This window comes from Haliotis rubra, unplaced genomic scaffold (genome assembly GCF_003918875.1).
Source record: "Haliotis rubra isolate DU_JTF1 unplaced genomic scaffold, ASM391887v1 Scf136, whole genome shotgun sequence".
Lineage (NCBI taxonomy): Eukaryota > Metazoa > Mollusca > Gastropoda > Lepetellida > Haliotidae > Haliotis > Haliotis rubra.
In genome coordinates, this window is record NW_025765292.1 from 520,135 (window position 1) to 542,272 (window position 22,138).

Genomic DNA, 22,138 nt, shown 5'->3' on the forward strand with positions numbered 1-22,138 from the left:
TCTCTATAGCAACAACCCTCTCCTCCCCAGCTGTCAACAGTAGGATACACTCTATAGCAACAACCTTCTCCTCCCCAGCTGTCAACAGTAGGATACACTCTATAGCAACAACCCTCTCCTCCCCAGCTGTCAACAGTAGGATACACTCTATAGCAACAACCCTCTCCTCCCCAGCTGTCAACAGTAGGATACACTCTATAGCAACAACCCTCTCCTCCCCAGCTGTCAACAGTAGGATACACTCTATAGCAACAACCCTCTCCTCCCCAGCTGTCAACAGTAGGATACACTCTATAGCAACAACCCTCTCCTCCCCCAGCTGTCAACAGTAGGATACACTCTATAGCAACAACCCTCTCCTCCCCAGCTGTCAACAGTAGGATACACTCTATAGCAACAACCCTCTCCTCCCCAGCTGTCAACAGTAGGATACACTCTATAGCAACAACCCTCTCCTCCCCAGCTGTCAACAGTAGGATACGATTCTGTCAGCTGTGAAGTCTTCGTCCATGCTGGCACGGCGTCCTTCGGAAGAGACTCCCTGGGTGCACCACTCATCCAGGTGCTCCTGCTGACTCTTCACTGTGTGTACATAGTAGCTCATCATATATCTAAATGGCACACTCAAACTCATTTCACACCAACTTTACTTTGTTGTGACACGATAATTCTTCTCAAGGTGGTTTGTTCCTGTGATGTTGATATGTTACATGCATTAAATTCACGGACCAAAACATATTAATGATAATTTATCCTATGTTATTAGAACGCTTTTATCCCTGTATACCACCCAGATAGAGTTAAGGGACATCCAATGTTTTCCTGTGACTGTAGCTTACTTGTCATGGCCATATGCTACACATTAAACAAACATGAGAGTGAGGTCGTTCATGTTAAAGTGACAAACTATCTTCATGTCATGTTTCTATTTCGATGTGTTCCTGGGTATAATTTCCTGAAGAACCTCAGTGAAGGAGTCTGAACACACCTTTACTTAGCTCTCTTCTGTATTTCTCCATCTTCTTGTTACTGTAGCCAGTCCTGAAAGCAGCAATGCCACCATGGTGTGCAGCTATTTACATAATCACAGCATGGCAGGTTTTACTGAACATTCAATACCAGTAAACTTTATTTGGATCTGATGACAATAAAGTCAACAGTCATATTCTGAAGCACTCACTCCTTACATGTGAACTCAAGACAGTGGTGAGACAGACACGACGGTCTGCTTGGTATGACATCATGATGCAATGAACTAACTTGCCAAGTAAGCTGAATGTGGGGAAAAACACACCTGGATGGAAGTTGTAATAACTATTGACCAAATTAACCTGGTATCCATATAATCCAGCAGAATGACATGTCTTTCAACTTTGAGATTGAGGGAACAAATAATCATCAAAAAAGTATTCATGCGCATTAAAGAGTACAGGAAACGTTTGGGCTCTGAATTTTGTTAAATTACATATTTCAACAAATCAGACTTCAGTACACACTCCAATTTATTTAACAATATTCAAAAAATGTTTTCAAGCCAACATTTGTTTGTGATCCAATGACGCACCTCAACATTGCACAATATTTATAAAGGCCTTACCATTTGAGAACATCTTCCAGAAAGTGTTCTTCCACAGGAAACAGAGTGCCTGGGACTGAAAGGGAACAAACAGCAAAGTTCACGCATTATATGTTACAAGTGACAATAAGACAGGCCCTGTTCAATATAACCTGTGAGAGGAAAGAAAAGTTTTCCTTTCAGCTCCAGATACCTCTGATGAATGCATTAGCCATCTTTACAACATGGTCATAAATAACTCACTACAGTCCAGTCTCGTTAATCCGACTCCCGTTTATCCGACAATCGGCTTTATCCGACACTTTTGTTGGTAAACGTAATTTAGTCTTGTTAATCCGACAGTACCTCGTTCAGACTTTGACAGCCCTAATTACAACCGACTGTCGTAATCACTTAGTAATTAGTCCCGTTAATCCGACATTGAGATTAGCAACACGTGTGATCAATTACCCGAGAATACACTGCCACATGTCAATGAAGATGTTATGATACACGATTATGAACACAAATTCTGCCATCTGACGAACATCATATAACTGCCGTAAAACAGGAAGTCAAGTCTATTTATAGCTTGCCGAGGGTGCAGCCGTTCGGTCGTTTTAATTGATTTCGTAAATGTTTAATGAAAAAAGGAATTGGTTTTGAAAATAATGAATACTCCTCAAGAATATTAACACGTGATTGAAACAAGCAGTTTGATTGTCTGACAAGACTGTCAACAAAATGCCTGCTTCCCGCACGTGTTCGCTTCAAGAAAGTATTTATACAAACCTGTGGAGGTTATGAATTCTTTGAAGAAAGTCCTCCTTGGGGTACATATAAGCATTAAAATGTCCATTTTAAAACCTACGACAGTTGTAACTATATTTTAATAAAAATATTTACAAAACAAAAAACACGTTTTTGTCTTGTGAGACCACCCCTACAGGACCCCCAAGGGGCCCCCTACCGGCAAGAGCAGGTAACTCTAGCCGACAACCTCGCAACTCACTTTTCATGCTGAACGTAATCAGACAGAATGAGGGGAGGCGTAGGGCCATACCCCAAAGAGGACTTTCTTCAAAGAATTCATAACCTCTACAGGTTTGTATAATTCTTTTTCAGAAGAAGTCCTTTAGGGTACATATAAGCATAAAACAGACTCCCAAAGACAATAAAACAGGGAGTGGTATTTTGTCTGACACATTGATCCAATCAAAGTAACGATCTACAACCTTACGGAAATAGAGAATTACACTTACCTTGTCATGTGACCGCCGATGTCAATCAAGGTGGGGGTGGCTAGGGCGAGGACCCGGGATGTCAAAGCTTATATGCCCATTGGCATATCGGTGACACACCCACCATGATAAACTCCACCTCCCAACCTGATAGGTGGAAGTGAGTGAATACAGGGGACTCGCCAAAACAAACTACTGTCCATAGTACACAGCTAGCCAAGCGTGGAAAAATGGAAAGTATAAGTAAGGCACCGATATACCAGAGTAGAACGGGGATAAGAACCACCACCATATACCATCACCAATAAAATGGGGGAGGAATAGAATGCTGACACCAAGTGTAAAACAGTACATCATCAACAAGGCTCACTCGGCTTGAGAGGTGCTACTCTGTCCACTGTGGAGAACCGTTTGGCCAAACTGAGCACGCTCACACGAGTGTTTGTCCAACTGATAGTGACGGATGAACGTACTCGGTCGGCTCCAAATAGCCGCGGAGCAGATCTCCTCAATGGGCAGAGCAGCAGCATATGCCTTAGACGTGGCTACAGCTCGAACAATGCCTCGAACCCTGAATGGGCTCTACCTGATGTGACTGCCAACAAAAGATGACATAGCATGTTGTCAACGACCCGCCTAGTTGGACCGACAAATCTGACATATCGTAAAAGAGATGGCTGGAGAGCCAGTCGAAGACGATGGACAAATCCCATGGGGGACTTATTCGTCAGCCGGCCGGACGTGCTCTCTGTCCACACCTGCTAAGAAACGCTGGACCAGAGGGTGTTGCCCTGAAAGAGAACCCTCGGCAGGAATGTGGAAGGCTGAAATAGCCGTTGAGTAGCCTCGGATGGTAGACGCGGCTAGGCCGGCCTCTAACCGAGACTGTAAAAACTCCAACACCTCAACTACAGTCGAAGAAAAGGGATCAAGTATCCCTCTGTTTCCACATCAGCGCAAATAACAGGCCCATCAATCCTCGTACTGTACGTTAGTCGAATCCCTCCGCCAAGCCAGAATTGTTGTGTCTGCAACTAGTGCAGGAATTCCGCTTGGAAGGCTGACTGGACAGTGCTGAAGCCACCCACTGGATCCTGGGATCTGGGTGTGGCTGGCCGTTCTGAGATAGAAGGTCCAGCCGCATTGGTAATAGTACAGGTGGCTGTACGAGCAACCTGAGTATTACCGGAAACCAGCGCTGAGACGACCACAGAGGTGCAAGAAGCTCAAGTAGTCGCGCTGGTTGGGTGGCTAGCTGCGATAGGACCCTGGAGATCAGGGGTATCAGTAGGAAAGCCCACAGAACCCTGTCCGTCCAATCGAGCTGGAAGGCATCGGAAGTGATCGCCCCTCGATCTGGGATCCGAGCAAAACACCGAGTCTGGTTTGTCACCCCAGAGGCAAACAGATCCACCTGGAACGACGCAAACAACTGGGAGATAATCCCCTCCGGTCGAAAGTAACCACTCGTGAGGGGCCAGGATACGACGTGAGAGCGCGTCTGCACGAACGTTGTCCTCCCACGGGAGATAAACAGGCATAACCCGTACGCTGAACTGATCGCACTACAGTAGAAACTGCCATGCCTCCTGAAGGAGTGACGGAGACACCGCACCGCCCTGCTTCAGGATGTAGGACATCGCCATTTGATTGTCCATTTCTAGACGAACCACACGGCTCCAAACCTGCTCAACGAAGCGTTCGAACACCAACAGGACCGCTCTCAATTCTAACACATTGATGTGCAGGGTAAAATATAGTTACAACTGTCGTAGGTTTTAAAATGGACATTTTAATGCTTATATGTACCCCAAGGAGGACTTCTTCTGAAAAAGAATTTGTATTTGCGAAAGGCTCATTTCTCATCAAATTCACGAAAAAGGTTGGAAACAGATAGATCTACTGATACTTGTTACATCTACCCTTAGATCTATTGGCGTTCTGTTCTGATTTCTGCATCGAAGTCGACATGTTGATCTGGATTTCTACTTTCTCAGTTTTCACACACACAAATATCTTGACGTACGTATTGTTTCGTTGTAAAACGTGTGATCTAAAGTCGTTAATCGATTATGGTTTAGGAGGTTGATTCCCAACAGTAATTACACACACACACACACTTAACATGAATCATGATTGTCCTGATTTTGACCATGAACATGATCTGTACTCAGAATTCAATAATCCGACATCCTCGTTAATCCAACAATTTGCTGTGCAACGGACGAGGTCGGATTAACGAGATGTGACTGTACTATCTGTGGGTTTTGAGAAGGTTAAATATAAAAATTAAACAGAAATTTCAAAATGTAAACATTACTCAAAAAGCAAACTTTGAAGCAACAAGTAATGGAGTTGGGAAACTCTGGGTTATTGGTTCAGCTGCACACACTGACCATAAGCTACAGGGCAGCCACTGAAGTACTTGATGAACATCTCGGTGTTGAGGGCGGCACTCATAAGAATGAGGCGCAGGTTCTTGTACTTGTGAAGCAGGTCTTTCACAACTGCGAGCAGGAAGTCACTGATCCGATCCCGCTCATGAACCTCATCCTGAAGGAATAATCAACTAGATCATCATGCCTTGAAAATTGGCACCTTTAATGGAATTAGCAACAGACTGACTGAATTTAAACAAACTGTCTGGTCCAACTGATAAGTACGGAAGGACATTGTACCATAAAAAAGAGCCATAATATGTGTATAATAATGATGAGACATTGTATGTGCATAATTAGTGTATCATGATAACAAGATTAATGTACAAAAGGAAAGTTGAGTTACACTTTTTTATTTCAGTTGTAAATGAAATAATAATAGTAAAGACATTTATTTATTTATTTATTTATTTATTTATTTATTTATTTATTTATTTATTTATTTAATCATTCATTCATTCTGAAACATGAAGAAAGGACTGTAAGGTTCAACATCATAAACATATGGTATCTCTCTATAGTATGAGAGTTTATACATCTGTTCTATGTTAAAAACTCTGATGTAAAGATATGGGATGGATGTTGACTCACAACAATGATGTGGGTGAGAGTGCCCAGGGCATTATCCCCTCCCATCAGTGTCCTCAGCAACACGCCATTGGTGCAGAATGTCAGCAAAGTCTTCGGCGATACTCTGACACAGTAAGATTTGTAACATGACACATAAGCTCATATGGGGGACAAACAACATAAAGTTGCAGTTTCATTACTTTGTAGCACCAGTTGAAAATATCACATACTCTGTAATGACTTGAATGTTTAAACCACTGTATACATAATGACTGTAATTATCTCCGAGTAATTATCAAATTCTCAAGGCTCTGTACTCCACTCACTTGCTCTCTAATCGTATCTGGTAGCCCACTGTCTGGCCAATCCTCTCTCCTCTCTCCTGTGCGACACGTTCAGCTATACTGAGAGCTGCAATCCTGCGTGGCTGGGTGCAGAATATTCTACATGGCTTGTTGTTCTTGTTACAGTCGTCTAAAATCATCTGAGGTACCTGTCAACAAAAGTCGGATCCCTCAGGGTAAATGACATTGTTTGAAGCAGGGTATAAACAGATTAATGTTGAACTATTTATAATAAAGGGAAACTGATCAGCCTATGTATAATGAAGGGAAACTGATCAGCCTATGTATACAGATTTTGGTTGATTTTGTAAAGATAAAGAAAGGAGAGACTATGAATGAATACAGGAAGCTTTAGCAAACAGTGGTGATGTTGTGATAATCATGTCAATCATAGCCATTATGTCCATATTTATATGAGGACAAGTTTTGTTTATGTCAGCCTATCATTTGCAATCATATCATGCCACAAGTACAAAGCAGAGAATTGAAAACACATGCAAACTACAGACGCGATAGGATCAAGACATATCTAACCTGAGTTGTTTTGCCCGAGCCTGTTTCTCCTGCCACCAGCAAGACTTGGTTGTGATTTGTGGCGTATATGATATCTTCTTTCAGCTGCTGAATTGGTAAGCCTTCCCTGAACACGTCAAGGTCAGTTTCATTTCGGGAGGGTGGAACCTGGGGGACGCCATTGTTCAATCGACCTGTTGTCATCTTACTGAATTCCCTTGTAACTGTCATGGAAGATAATTTCACCCGTCATGAAAACCCCAGGACATATACAGAGGTATTCGTCTTCAATACATACTAGCATTCTGCCAGTGTGTTTTTTGTGTGGATTTTTTGTAAAATGTGTAACCACTTGATGTTAAAGAATTGAATTCATTATAGTCTGTTCCAAAACAGTTTAAGGCTACTTGTGGTGGTTTGGGCTGACTTGTTACAGGTACATTCACAAACCCATTTTGTGGTGTCTATAAGCCCCTTTCACATGGACACAATTACTTATGTGAGTAAACATACTTGTGTAATTTAGTGTTGGGAATTGGTTGAAACCTCACAATTGATGATTGCTTCATTACCAACGAACAATCATCGAATAAAATTGGTTAGCGTCATTTTTCAGATTCTCCTATCCAGGTTGTTATTGTAGATATGTATAACTTGATGCAACTTGCTACTTTAAAGTGATGACTAATATATCATGAAAATAAACTTCCTGGAGTCTTCAAGAAATATTTAGTCATGACTTTTGAGTTAGTGAAGTGAGTTTTCTAAGAATTAAACAAGTTTTCAGGCCCTGACAACTTCGAAGATATGTTCCATCATCAAGTGTTTCAAAGACTAAAACAGCAGTTCCAAAATCGTTTGTGTTCGATTATGAGAAAATGTGATCGATTGCTTGGTCGTTTGGTCACTTCCGACCAATCTTCGATTATTTTGACTAATCGGAACACCACTAATGTAAGTACATTTACTTAGGGTGGCATGTGAACGCATTTGCTTACAGGAGTAAATTTACTCCTGGAGTAAACATTCCGAAGTAAAAGTATATTTACTTATAAGTATAAATACTCCCGGAGTATTTGTGGTCATGTGAATAGAATTTATGTTTGCTTAGGTGAGTATTTCACCACATATGTAGGCATCTTAAGAGATGACTGATGCCTCCCAAGAAGAAACCTGTTGTTACAAGGGCCACACGTTGACTTTCATGGAATGATGAAGAGACTGACTATCACTTGTCTATTTGGAATGAAAAAATATGTTGAGGGACAACTTGAAGATCCAAAAAAGATTAAACGATCAGTGATGTCAGATGAGACGAAGATCCAAGGGTATGAAAAGAGTAGCACCCAGCGCAAAATACGTATGTACACACTCTAACGAAATTTCTGGGATTGTAAAAAAGAACATGAAAACAAGTTGCAAGAGTCGAAAACTGTGCAAGTTTTATGATAAGCTGAATGAGATTGTGGGCCAAACACCAACATCACCTGTGAAGATGATAGAAAGTATGGACCAGAGACAGCATCTTGCCACACAGGTGATGTCAGATGACAGTTATAACACAGCTGAGATGGAGGGTGATGGACATAATGATGATTTAGAAGAAAGGGATAGTAGCGAACATCTCGATGCGATTGATAGCAATGACGATAAGGATGATCAAGCCAAAGATGATGATGATAGGGATGAAACAAAGGAAGATGAGCATGCAAACAAAAAAGACACAGAGAGGAAAGAAGAGGAGTCAGATGACCAAGTCCACGAAAAAAGAACAGAAAATAAAGAAAACAAGACTGAAGACTGATTTGGAAAGTATAATGAAAGAGCACTCGGAAAGTAACACAAAATTTGAAAATGCTATGATGTCATTAGAACAAGAAAATTGATGCAGAAATGAAGAAGATGGAACTGGTGAAGATAAAACTAGAAATGAAAGAAAGACAAAAACGCGAGGAACATCACCAGTTCCGTATGATGCAAATCATCCTTGATCGAATGAACACTAGTCAACCAATGAATCTCGGTCATCAACCGCCATCCATGCCTGGAACTTCCTGGAATCAACCAAGTCAGCCATACCAATCGTATCGTACACCAGATGGCCGATCATCTACTGAACAATCAGATGTCTCTTTTGATGATTCAGAAAATTCATTCTATCAACTTGAAATCCCTTCAACCTGTTTTGTACACATGTTTACTTCCATCTAACACAGGGTACAAAGAGACACTCAGTAGAGACATTTATCACCAATGTTTATGTTTAGTCACTTCCACTGTGGAAGTCGCGGTGGCCGAGCGGGTTAGGCGGCTGACTTTGTGTGCTGGCGATTTGGTGCCTAACTCTGAGGGTGTGGGTTCTGAATCCCGGATGGGACTCAACCCAAAAAGAGTACTAGAATTTGTACTTTACTAAGAAAGTGTAATCCCAAATATAACTATGTTGCATCATCATCGTTTACAGCCCAAATGTAGTTTTCCTGCCTCATTTCACACAAGTTATGCAAAATGACACAAGCAGTGATGATAGTGCTAACAAACCCAATATCCACATCTAAACGCTTCATTAAGCACCTCCAGCGTCCTTTCAAGTGCCCAAAGGTATTCTCTATAGTCATCCGTGCACAATCAACCTATAGTTGTATTCCTTTTGCACCTCTGATAGTTTCGCAATGTGTGTATGTATATGGCTTTGAAAGCCATTGTTTCAAAGGGTAGGCTGCACCAGCCACAATCACGATTGGCATTAGCACTTGTCTGTCGCGTAGTAGCAGCTGCTTTGTCCACTTTGGAAACAGGTCACTTGTCTCCCCCTTGTAGTACAGCTCTGAGTTGCCAAAACCCTGGCATCATGCACTTTGCCAGGCCAGCCAACATTGATGTTCGTTATGATGTACCGATGGTCACACACTGCCTGCAGAAGAATGGAGTACCATCCAGGTAATCACCATGTGCCAAGGATGGTGCGATGATTGGGATCATTGGCACAGTTAGGGAAATCCCACGTCTCTTCAAAGCCTGAATCACATGTCTCAATTCATTTCCTTCTGGGAACTTTACATATTTTGTTAACAATCATTTGGATATCGTCTTGTAGACGCCATGTGTGAACTGTGGAAACACCTACCCCAAAGAGGTTAGCAATGGTTCTATACTCTGCAGAGGAAGCAAGCCAGTAGACTGCAGTGCCCACCTTATGGTCCAGTCCCAGAGGTTCCCTTACATAAACATCCATTGCGGGAAAACATGGCTGTAGTTCATTGCAAAGAACATAAAATGTCTCTCTAGTCATGCAAAAATTCTCTATCCTCCGTTTTTGCATGAGCAGCTTACTCAACGACATTGTCTCAAATGATGAAAATTCAGTTATTCTAATCATGAGATTATGTTTACTTATACCTGGCGAAAACAACATGTGAACATGATGTAAATTAACTTTTACTTATGTGAGTATATTTACTAGTGTAAGTAAATTGCTTATGTAAGTAAATTGTGTCCATGTGAAAGAGGCTTATGATAGTAGGTACCATACTTCCTTGGGCTGCACCATGAGAGACTTGATGCCTACTAGATTGTCACAGCTATTAACAAAAAGACACAACTGATATACCCTGGTTCAAATTAGTATACCTTCACCAAGAGGTGACTTTTGTGTCTTTGGTTGGAGATCCTGCCGCTCCTTGTTGGAGAGGGGGAACCTCTGTAGCAGACTGACTGCCTGCTGTCTGGAGTTGCGGGACAGTTGGAAGCCAGAAGCAGAGCTCACTGCTTGATTAGAATCCTTCTTGTATATTGTCAGGAAGCGATTGGCTGCTTTCCTAATGACACAAAAGACACATTGGAATAATCAGACTCACTAACCAGTCCTACTTTACATATTCACAGAATATATTATCAGAATGTACTTGACAACATAAACTATTTAAACATATTCAAATATGTTATATGTTAAAACATGCTTCAATGTTTTCAAATAACATGTGACTTTATTCTTTATGACCAGTTTGCAGACTGGGCCATGACAATTTGATGTACTTAAAACATTATTATGCATATTATGCTTATGCTTTCAAATCCTTTCAGTAGATCATAAACCATACACAGAGGCTGTCACATGCATGGCTCAGATCAGTTTTACACTGTATTCATGTGGCACACTGAACCAGAATCTAGAAAAACAAGAGTCATCAGAAGATGACATATCCCCCGGCCCCCACATCTTTGAAAGAACAAATCATCTGACAGTTACTTAAAGTCCAGCTTGATTTTAGACTAAGTGCAAATCGTTTCCATGGAAATCATGAAAAAAATAAATGACAAAAGTCTGCAAATAGCAAAAGGCACCACTTCAAGATCTGCCTCATATATCTGCCAAGTTTTACTTTTACACCACTTAAGGTTCTGATTGATATATCTACCAAGTCTTGTTGAAAAATATTGAACGGTTTTGGAGTTATGCTCCGGAAACGAAGCCCACCCCTCTTTAAGACTAAGTCCCAAACGCTTCCTTGGAAACCGAGAAAAATAAAAATGACAATAATCTGTAAATAGCAAAAGGCACCACCTTAGGTTATGTTTGACATATCTACCAATTTTTGCTGAAAAATATCCGGTGTTCGAGTTATGCTCCGGAAACAAAATGATTACGGACAGACAGACGGACCAGGCGACGACTATATCCCACCGCATTACATGCCGGTGGGATAATAAACCAAATGAACCCCTGTATTATAAAAACAAAGATGGATGCTGTGAACAGATGCTTACCCTCGACTCTTGGATTTCATGCCGAGATCGTCACACAGTCTGTGGATGTAGGCCCTCTCAGTTGCACTCAAGGAGGAGGGGAACTCCAGCTCTGATAGGATTGAGACATATCTACATGATATTTAGAGACAATTTAGGATTGCAGGGAGTATCAAATCTATGACAGACCATGACCAATATAACTGCAAAAGAAATTATCTATTGAGAAGTATTTGGTTTGCCGATTTGTCATTTTCAAACAGTGACCTTACTTTTTTAATGTTTTCAAATAAAGTGTTTCAGTCCACATATTGTTTGCAGCAAACGTGGCAAGATAATACTCAGCTATTTTATTTGGTTTCAAATTATATTTACTAATATACAAGAGTCATCAGAAGATGACATATCCCCCCGGCCCCAACAAATTTGAAAGAACAAATCACCTGACAGTTACTTAAAATCCAGCTTGACTTTTTTTTAAACTAAATCATGAGAAATATAAATGACAAAAATCTGTAAATAGCAAAAGGCACCACTTCAAGATCTGTCTCATATATCTGCCTAGTTTTGCTGAAAGATATTTAAAAGTTTTCGAATTGTGCTCTGGAAACAAAGCCCACCCCTCCCTTTTGGGACTAAAGAAAAAATAAATATGCCAAAAATCTGCAAATAGCAAAAGGCACCACTTAAAGTTCTGTTCGATATATCTACCAAGTTTTGTTGAAAAATATTGAATGGTTCTTGAGTTATGCTCCGGAAACGAAACCCATCCCTCCTTTTGGGGGACAAAGTCCTAATCGTTTCCATGAAAACCAGGAAAAATAAATATGCCAAAATTCTGCAAAATAGCAAAAGGCACCACTTAAGGTTCTATTTGATATATCTACCAAGTTTTGTTGAAAAATATTGAACAGTTCTTGAGTTATGCTCTGGAAACAAATATGCCGTGGGGATAAAAAAGGTTCAAATGACAAAAATAGCAAAATGCCCCCTGTGACCACAACCCACGGAGGGAGAAATAATGTTTGTTTGTTGTTGTTGGTGCGCTGGTGTTCTCCCATGGAGTTGTGTCGACTACGCCCTCATCGAGAGCTCCTGTTTGTACCAAAGTGTTTCAATGGTGAATGGCATTCTTGAACCTCAGTACAGAGCTGCGCTACTCTGCACCTTGATCGTACCCCAGCAGTCATCCGACTGAGCCACAGAGGACTTGAAAACCAAGTGCTCGGTTTAACGTGTCTATCCTGAGATTGCATCATCCTCTTAAACTGGGCTCCGTCTATAGTAGCGCAAAGAGAGTCTAGAACCAGTTTTTTATAAGTTCAGCTCCATATATACTAGCACAAATCAGTCAGTCAACTTCCGCTTCTTGCTTCGAAAATGTTGGGAGTCTTTTTGCCTTGAATAAAGGTCTCATAAATAACAAACACGATGCATATAGGTCGCTTTAACAACGCTGATCACGATAAAGGAGTCGATGGACGCTGAAAAACATTTTAGAAGCCACAATTTATTTTCAAAATTGGATTACATCATCCTCCTGAGCTATATTTAGTTTTCATGCAGGATGACAGTTAGAGCGAGCCTTGCTGGTGTCAAGGGAACGTGCGGGACTTCAGAGTAAGACTTTTAGTGTTCGAATCCCTCCCCAGACTCATTTTTTTTCACTCAACCTTGGAAAACAACAACTCTGAACTGTGACATTTCTGAACTGTGAAACTCATTTATTTCTCCCTTGTGGGGTTGCAACCGCAGCGGACATTTTGCTAAACCAGCTAGCTGTACATTACTATAGGAGCCTTAAATCTGTAGGGCACCATGAGTTTCTACAACCTCATGCTCACTCAAAAGTCAATATTTCAGAAACTATTACACCGATTTTCGTGAAATTTTGCATGCACATCCGCGAGTAGTATACACAATAGCGGAACAGGATTAGGGACTAAACAAAGGCTTAATTTGGAAAATTAAGTATACTACTCTATTGCATTCCCACTTTGTATTTTGTATTCTACATGTTAAAATGTGATTAGGAAAGTTAGATGTGTGTTGCATGAAAGAAAATAACAACAACCACTAAACAATAACATCTTGAAAATGTACTGCACTTAACCAGTTCCTACACATATTGTTACATCCCTAGAAACATCTCTGTTACTATGGTTACTGCTGACTGCATCCCTATGGACTCATGGCAAGACCTGAATGTCAATAAGAATGATTAACCAAGTGACGACATCAGCAGTACTCATTTATCAATGTGACATCTTAGGACTGAATGACATTGAAATCTTTTTCACCTTTTTGGTTTTCACTGAGTTTAAATCGTTCAACTGTCAAGTGTATGCCAATTCTGACTTCCTCGCCGATACATATCGGTTGGTTTGGACGAGGTCCCCGGGTTGACAGGCCCTGAACACTCTGCACACTACCAACGCTGCTGGGACGGGGGGAGGAGGTGTCCAGTCGCTGAAATGACCCCCTGAAAATAATGAAAGAACAACCAATGACATCTACAACTCAGATATGTTGGAATTTCAAACATTAGCATATCTACAACTTTCAGTTCATGAAACCTTGAGACACTTAAGATACATCAACAGATCAACCCACCAAAAAAATTGAGCTAACCCTGTAGAGGTTTCCAATTCTTTGAAGAGAGTCGTCCTTGGGGTACATATATGCATTTTCTGCAGCTGAAAATGTCATGTGACAGTTGTATCAATGTTTTAATAAAAATATTGTACAATAAATAAAAATATTTTTTATCTATTATATAGCCCCCACCACCTGGAGTTACCTCCCTGCTACACATGCACAGCCAACCAGGTAAGCACCTAGGCCCGTATCATCATTCCTTCTGCTGAATAAATCAGTGAACAGAAGTGCGGGGAGGTGGGTGGCCCTACCCCAAGGACGACTCTCTTCAAAGAATTGGAAACCTCTACAGGTTTAGCTAATTCTTTTTCATAGAGATCGTCCTATGGGGTACATATATGCATTAACTCAGACTCCCAAAGACCGGAGGCTAGGAGGAGGGAATTCAGTCAGAGTACAAATAAATAGCGATCGTTCTTGAGAAAGTAACTGACACCAGAACACTCACCTGTCACGCGTCCCGAAGCTTCCGCGAGAGGCATGATGGGAGGGTAACCAACAGGGAGGAACGTACTGAGACCCGACCTCACAGTTCGCACACAGTGCGAAGTAAAAAAACCAGCCCACATCGTGAATCTATAAAGAGCACCGTAAGGGGGAAAACCAACGTACAACCGACCAGTATCTCATGAGAGAAATCGAAAAGTAGTTACATATGTCAACAGCGGATATATCAATTATTCACAATTGACAACAGCGTCAACTGTCCAGATAACCAAGACTCAGTCAGTCAGGGTGGCAGGACACTGTCCACTGGAGAGAACAGAACGGCCAAAACACGCTCGATCACGTGAATGTGTATCAAGCTGATAGTGCCTTATAAAAGTGCTAGGCCTGCTCCAAATAGCGACAAAGCATATCTCTTCAATGGGCAGTACCGATGCAAAAGCCTTTGAAGTGGCCACTGCCCTGACCGAGTGAGCCTTCAACCCCTAAGCGGGGGGCTTGCCCTTAGCCTGATAAGCACTACAAATGGCCGATACAAGCCAGCGAGATAGGGTCTGTTTGCTAGCCGGCATCCCAGCCTTCCCGCCACCGTAACAGCAGAGCAGATGGGTACCCGTATGGATCCCTTGTGTTCGTTTGATATAGACGTTGAGGGTCTTACGGACATCCAACGGGTGAGAGCTCATTGCAGAGGTCCCCGATGTGGAAGGCTGGGTAAGAGTAGGAAGTTTGATAGGAGCTGTTACATGGAAAACGTGATCGATCTTCGGAAGGTAAGTATCCAGGAGGCGAATGCTGACACGATCTGGATGGAACACAGTCAGCGCCGGGTCTGCTGACATAGCATGTAAGTCGCCAACCCTTCGCCCAGATGTTACCGCCACCAGAAATACGGCCTTCCATGTTAACAACTGAATGGAAATAGCCTATAGACGTGAGAAGGTAGGACCGGACAGCCAATCAAGCACGATTGACAAATACCAAGGTGGGCTGGTACGCCTGAGAGCAGGTCGAACCCGATCCACGCCAGCTAAAAAGCGCTGCAGAAGAGGGTGCTGCCCCATAAGAGCACCATCGACAGGGGTGTGAAAAGTGAAAATAGTGGTGGAGTAGCCATGAATGGTCGAAGCCGCCAAGCCTTCTTCCAAACGAGCTTGCAGAAACTCCAATACTCGGACCAAATCTGCAGTAAAGGGATCTGTAATCCCCTTATCTGAACACCAGAGCGCATAGCGGGACCACCTATCCTAATACTGAACGTTTGTCGAATCCCGCCTCGAAGCCACAATTGTGTCTGCAACTGCTGCAGGAATTCGTGTGCCTCGAGGCTAGACCTGACAGAGGCCAAGCCACCACTGAATCCTTGGATTGGGGTGTGGCACACCGTTCTAAGTGAGAATGTCCGGTCGCAGAGGTATAATAGAACAGGAGGCTGAGCCAGAAACCTGAGAATTATCGGAAACCAGCTCTGTGACGGCCAAAGTGGTGCCAGTAGCACAAGTAGCCGAGCTGGCTGGGTGGACAGCTGGGAGGGGACCCGGGGAATGAGTGGTAGAGGCGGAAACGCCCACAGCACTTTGCCCATCCAATCCAGCAGGAAGGCGTCGGAAGCCAACGCCCTCTGGTCTGGTATTCGAGAGCAGAACACGGGTATCTGAATTGTCCCGCCGGACGAAAACAGATCCACCTGGAACGATCCGTACAACTGGGAGATAACTCTGCGACTGCGAATAGGCTGCTGGGAGCCAGACGAAGAGGCCTGCTCCTTGCCCTTACCTTTGGTGGGACGGCTCCTCCTCCTACCTCTACCCAGTGGCCGAAGCCAGCCAGCAGTCTCGGGCATAGGCTTTGCACCCGGAGGAAGAACCTGCTACAGGAGCGCGGAGCGAGAAGCCCGCGGTTGCTCCAACAAGGCCTTAGAGTCCTTGAAGGAGGTAGCTGCTGCAGCAGCCTCCCGAATGACCTGCTGTGCGCCCGGAAACAACTTTGCTCCCAGCTGAAACAGACGGACCAGCATGGTCGCAAAGTGTTGCTGCCGAATAACGGGATGTACACAGCCACAGCTTGCGCATCCGCATGACTGCGCACGTCACCGTAGACGCGGCAGACTGTAACGAGTCTCGCGTCAGGTGGGCCTGTACTTCGGATAGTTGGCGTGGACCACGACCCGCACCTGCTGCATGGCATTCCGGTAAACTTCCTCGTGTGTGTGTGTGTGTGTGTGTGTGTGTGTGTGTGTGTGTGTGTGTGTGTGTGTGTGTGTGTGTGTGTGTGTGTGTGTGTGTGTGTGTGTGTGTGTGTGTGTGTGTGTGTGTGTGTGTGTGTGTGTGTGTGTGTTTTTGCTCAGCCCAATGGTGGTACTAACCGGGCTGCACCTGAGGAAGCTGAGCCTCCCGGTGACCGAAGTAAACATGCACTCGTCAACCACCGGCACAAAGAACAGAGAATCATCCCCCAGCTGATACCTCTTAACGAGTTCGGGTAGATCGAACCGGAGGTGAGAACCAACCAGGAAGGGATCCATCACGTCCTGCACCAGGGAAGGCCAGATACGGAGCTGTGTCTGAGAGGGCTGCCTAGGGGCAAACGCCTCAACCGGCAGGCGGAACTCAGTCGAGTCCGAGCGACATGTCGGCACCGCGGCTTGGGGAATATACTCGGCAATACGTTGCCTAACCTCCCGGAGAGCCGACGAAAAAGGGAAAGTACCCTCCGACTCCTTGACCTCCCCAACCTCCATAGACTCGGCACCCGAGCCCGAGTCAGAATTCGGATCTCCACGTGAAGAGGAGTCAAGCCACAGACACCACGGGAAGGGAAGAGCCGAAGGAACTCTCAGCTCCGGCCACCGACACAACACTCGAAACCCGGTCCCGAGACGCGGGAGGAAGGCCGGGCAGAACCGGCTCCTCCGCTCTCATGGGGCAGGGTGGCGCAGGGACTGGAACCGCAGAAATCCTCAATGGACCCTGTGCCAACACCGAGAGAGGGACTGGGAGCGAACCCTTCCCCTCCGGGGCAGCCGAGGCATCCGGACCCGAAGCCAAAGGCAAAGGATCGACAGACGCCTCCAGGCCGAGGGATAGAGCCAAGCTCGGCGATCCCATCCCCGGACTCTTGGTCCCCCGATCAGAGTGGGCGAGGACCTCCTGCCAGAGACCTCCAACCAACTCGTGAACGAGGGACTTCACGGAGTCCATATGCTGCTGAAACAATTGTGTGATAAGTGACATATCAAAACCACTGGAGGGAGACAGAGAGTGCGACCTATACGAAATAGACTTAGAGTTAGTTTGCTTAGCCTTTTTGGCCTTTGACGGGGCACCTCCTGGGTCAAGTCCCTTCCCGCCTCATGCAATTCCTTGTAAAAATGGAAGTCAGCCGCCCGTCTCTTCTGGGCCCGGGGGAGAAGCCCATGCACAGCTCACAGATGTCAGGGTTATGCCCTGCCTTCTCCAGGCAGCATAAGCATTTGTCATGCTTATCAGAACGGGGAATATTTTGCCCGCAGGCAGCACACCCTGTAAACGCCTGAAAGCAAACACACAAGCATATGGCTAACGGCATCATAAATATACACGTACAAAACATTGAAAATTACATGAATGCGACAACGTGACATAAAATACTTGGTTAATAACGCAATATTTCAACCACGTAGCACGCTAAACTTCCCGCCATGGAATAGAAACACGTGCGTAAACCACGGGAAAGCGTAAAAGTTTAATACAGTCACATAAATGAGAAATAACAGACTGCAAAGTCCATTAAACATTTCTCAAAACGAATAAAGACCATACATACAGTTGTTGAAGACTCAGACATTCTTCTACAAGAAGTAAATCAGCTAGTAACTCTTGGGTAAATACGTGTGAACGCTAGAGTGACAGCAGAAGGAATGATTATACGGACCTAGGTGCTTACCTGGTTGGCTGCGCATGCGTAGCAGGGAGGTAACTCCACGTGATGGGGGCCGTATAATAGATAAAAAAGATTTTTATTTATTGTACAATATTTTTATTAAAACATTGATACAACTGTCACATGACATTTTCAGCCGCAGAAAATGCATATATGGACGATCTCTATGAAAAAGAATATATAGATGATCAAAAGTGTGGATCAGAAGAGCACTACCAACACATCCGGTAGATCAGCCAAGTGATGACAATCGTAATAAATGGAAGTAAATAGAAGAATTGAAAACATGTAATATGTTTTGTTCACAACCAGTCCCACTCCTGGAACTGGTCATATTGGGCACACCTAATCAGCCTAATGGAGTTACCTGGATATCATAGCTCTGTTGTGGAAATGTTACATAAAGAATTTGTATATGTTTTACGAGGGTCAGCAAATGTCCGATCACAAAAAACTAATCATAAATACATTAAGAATCATATGTATTTGAAGATCACTTGGTACAAGCATGCAAATATCTGGGTATACATGTACACAATTTTTTAAAGAGAGATACTGTTATCATGACTCCTAGTTTGAATCAAGATGGGGTATTTATAACTTTGGCATTTCAGAAGACAATATTTGACCAAGGACTACTGCAAATGTAAATAAATTACTGCCATATTCAACATGTTAAAATCGATATACTTCAAGATACTCAGAGAGCTGCTTAGAAATGTAATTATTTAAGTAAAATTGATATTTTATACTTATCCTGACTCATGACATTTTGCTTATCTCCTTCCTCTATACGAGTGGTAGTGGAACACTTGAATCCCTTGAAGTTCCCAAAAGGACATAAAAGTTCACTCACCCACGAGTTGCCTCCCTTTTCCCACACAAACAGTCATGTGACTTACCATGCTAGTCACTCTTTCCTGAATAAGCCCAAGCACCTGAGTTTACTGTGAAACCCGAAGTGTCTTCAGCGGGGAGGTTGGGAGGGCTTGACCTCATGAGTCAGGATAAGTATAAAATATCAATTTTACTTTAAAAAATTACATAATTTTCCTTATCCTGACCCATAATTTGCTTATAGAATCCAACTCCACTTTGTGGATTCATCCGCTGACCTTAGATACTGTTACGCACCCCCCACCCCACCCAGGGAACTACGTAACAGTAGATCCTATTCTTCCAACTTCCGTTGTCAACTCGGGAGGACCACATCTTGTCATACTTCTCTAAGACAAGTGAATCTCTCAGATTCATGTGGATTTTAGATATACTAGTATCTTCTTATTACTAGTTATCTATAACAACCCATAGATTATGAAAGATCGTTACCATAAATGAGTTGCGACCCGTTAATGTACAGGTAACATCGTTACCCATTCAGAGTCTTAATCACTCATGCTAGTCTGGTCTTAGACGTGTGCATGGACTTTCAAACGCCCACCTCTTCAGAGTGAGGGTTATAAACAAGTCAACGTGATAAAGGGTGAGATTTCCAACTCAGCGCCTTTGTGGAACCGTTAGTTGTTGTGCTGCAACAAATGGCCCAAACTGGTGAATGCCGGAGACGTATTCGGTGGCTATGTCTCTGATGTAATGGTTGCCAAACACCGCGTCTAACTTCCAAAAGCAGCCCCCCATTATTGATGATATCGAGCAGTTTCCGTGCAGAGCAAGAGTGCTCTGACTTCGTGTGGATTGGAAGCTCTTGGAGGTTCTAGTCCTGCTGCTTTATAGGCCCTCAGTATAACAGCTCTCATCCAAAATGATATTGTCGTTCTTGAGACTTCTGTAAACATCTCTGGTGACAAGGGGGTGAATAGGCGCTTGAATTTTCTTCTCCTTGTTTTAGTCTTTTGAAGATATATTTTCAGGGCTCTGACAGGACACAAGGATAAGTCCTGGGTGTCCTCTGATCCGAGAATCGTAGATAGGGCTGGGACGTGGAAATGTCTGTCTGGTTGGCCAGGTAACTGATTCTTTGCAATAAAGTCCCAGATGTACTGCAGCACGGTCTCCCTTGTCAAATCTAATTCGTCCAAAGTGCAGCGCAAATATTTCAGACCTCCGAGCTGCCGTGGCCAAGGCGAGGAGGAACAGAGTTTCCTGTGTGAGTAGCTCGAAGGTAGTTTGCTCTAGAGGTTCGTAGGCATCACTCATGAGATGTTGTAGAATTACATTCAGATCCCAGGCCGGTGCTCTGAATTTCTTTTGCTGGTCTTCCAGTTTAAAAGATCATAGTAGAGCAAGTAGTTCTGGCACTTTCGTCAGTTCAATGCCTGTTTTCATTGTGACGACTGTACTGATGGCTGCCAGGTATGTAGATAATGTCGTACCTTTCAATCGTCTTGTATGTCTAAGGTGACATAAATATTCCGTCACTTGAGGATGAGTTGCTTTCATTGCTGTGAAACCGTGCCTTACTGCATATTGTTCAAATCTCTGCCATTTGTCGTCGTACAAATTGCGAGTTGATCTGCTAAAGTTACTGCTTTCGCTGCTCTGACGGAGTATCCTCTTTTCTTCAAGCAAGTTTTGATACGATCCATAAGTGTAACTGGAACCAGGGTTTTACTGGACGCGTGATTCCTGCGTATTTGATGCAGAAATTTGATGAAGTACCCCCTAAACTAAAATCCTGTGCGTCCTTGTGGACGCAATATAATTTTTTTCTGGGAAAGAACTTTCTGAGTTTGTAATGATATCCCATATTAAAATAAAAACATTCTGTTTACAATCATAATTCTAATGACATTGAAAGTAACACATATTATAACATAATCATTATCGAATGGGAAGCATCCATGATCAATGATTGCATGCAAATTAAAGGAATCCCAATTTTGGAAATGGACTCTCAGAATACATATGCCCTGAGTCCCCAGGACTATCATTTTCGAAGAGCTATGTAAAACCCTGTGGAACATTAGTGGGTTGCTGTGAACTTGCTTGGTGTGCGGATGTATGAGTAGGTTTGGCCATTCTGGTGGTTTCAGGGTTGGACTTCCAAGTTCTTGTACTAGATCTGGGAACCAGACTCTCACTGGCCAATAGGGCGCGACCAAAGTCAGTTGTAGCACTTGGGTCTGCTTGATCTTCAGTAGTACTTGAGGTAGTAGAACCGGAAGCGGGAACGCGTATGCGTTTAGTCCTTCCCATGACATGTTCAGTGCGTCTGTTGCCCAGGCTTGAGGATCTGGTACTGGTGAGACGAAGTTTGTTGAACCTTGTGGCGTACAGGTCTGTGCAGGGAGATCCTATTTCCATTATGATGAACCGAAACGCCTCTGGGCGGAGCATCCATTCCGTGGGTGACAGATGAAGTGGGCGAGATAGAGCGTCTGCTAGTACGTTCTTGGCTCTCTGTATGTGACACGCCTTTAGCCAGATGTTTGATACGTCTGCAATGTTGAACAACTGGAAGGTGAGCTGGAGTAGGCTTGTGATCTCGTTGATCCCTGCCTATTAATAGAGAATGCCACTGTTGAGTTGTCATCAGCATTCTGTTGATTAGTGAGCTTGACCAATGTTGTAAGGCATTGATCACAGCCTTCATCCTAACTGGTTGATGTGAAGATGTTGTTCTTGTTTTGACCACTTCCCTGATGCCACTTTGTTGTCGAGATGCGCTCCCCATCCTTGTAGTGATGCATCTACGTAGAGGTGAGTGCCAAAGACCGGCTCTTGTAAATAGGTCCCTCCGCAGAC

The 22,138-nt window shown here is 43.4% G+C and overlaps 1 protein-coding gene and 1 long non-coding RNA gene across 2 annotated transcripts in view; one reads left to right on the forward strand and one right to left on the reverse strand.

The window, feature by feature from the left end:
• Positions 1-22,138, reverse strand: part of LOC124268090 (3'-5' RNA helicase YTHDC2-like) — a 48,405-nt gene that overhangs the window by 18,133 nt on the left and 8,134 nt on the right. Inside the window, exons 2-12 of the mRNA XM_046703109.1 lie at positions 13,708-13,889; positions 11,429-11,519; positions 10,292-10,479; positions 6,683-6,885; positions 6,131-6,297; positions 5,826-5,928; positions 5,193-5,349; positions 1,598-1,652; positions 989-1,041; positions 482-582; positions 1-319 (exon numbers count right to left, since the gene is read on the reverse strand). Coding sequence (XP_046559065.1) covers positions 1-319; positions 482-582; positions 989-1,041; positions 1,598-1,652; positions 5,193-5,349; positions 5,826-5,928; positions 6,131-6,297; positions 6,683-6,885; positions 10,292-10,479; positions 11,429-11,519; positions 13,708-13,889 — 1,619 coding nt within the window. The remainder of the gene's footprint in view (positions 320-481; positions 583-988; positions 1,042-1,597; positions 1,653-5,192; positions 5,350-5,825; positions 5,929-6,130; positions 6,298-6,682; positions 6,886-10,291; positions 10,480-11,428; positions 11,520-13,707; positions 13,890-22,138) is intronic.
• Positions 2,190-5,186, forward strand: LOC124268058. Its single transcript, XR_006896188.1, has 3 exons — positions 2,190-2,333; positions 3,336-3,337; positions 4,632-5,186. It is a non-coding gene; the product is annotated as an uncharacterized LOC124268058 (long non-coding RNA).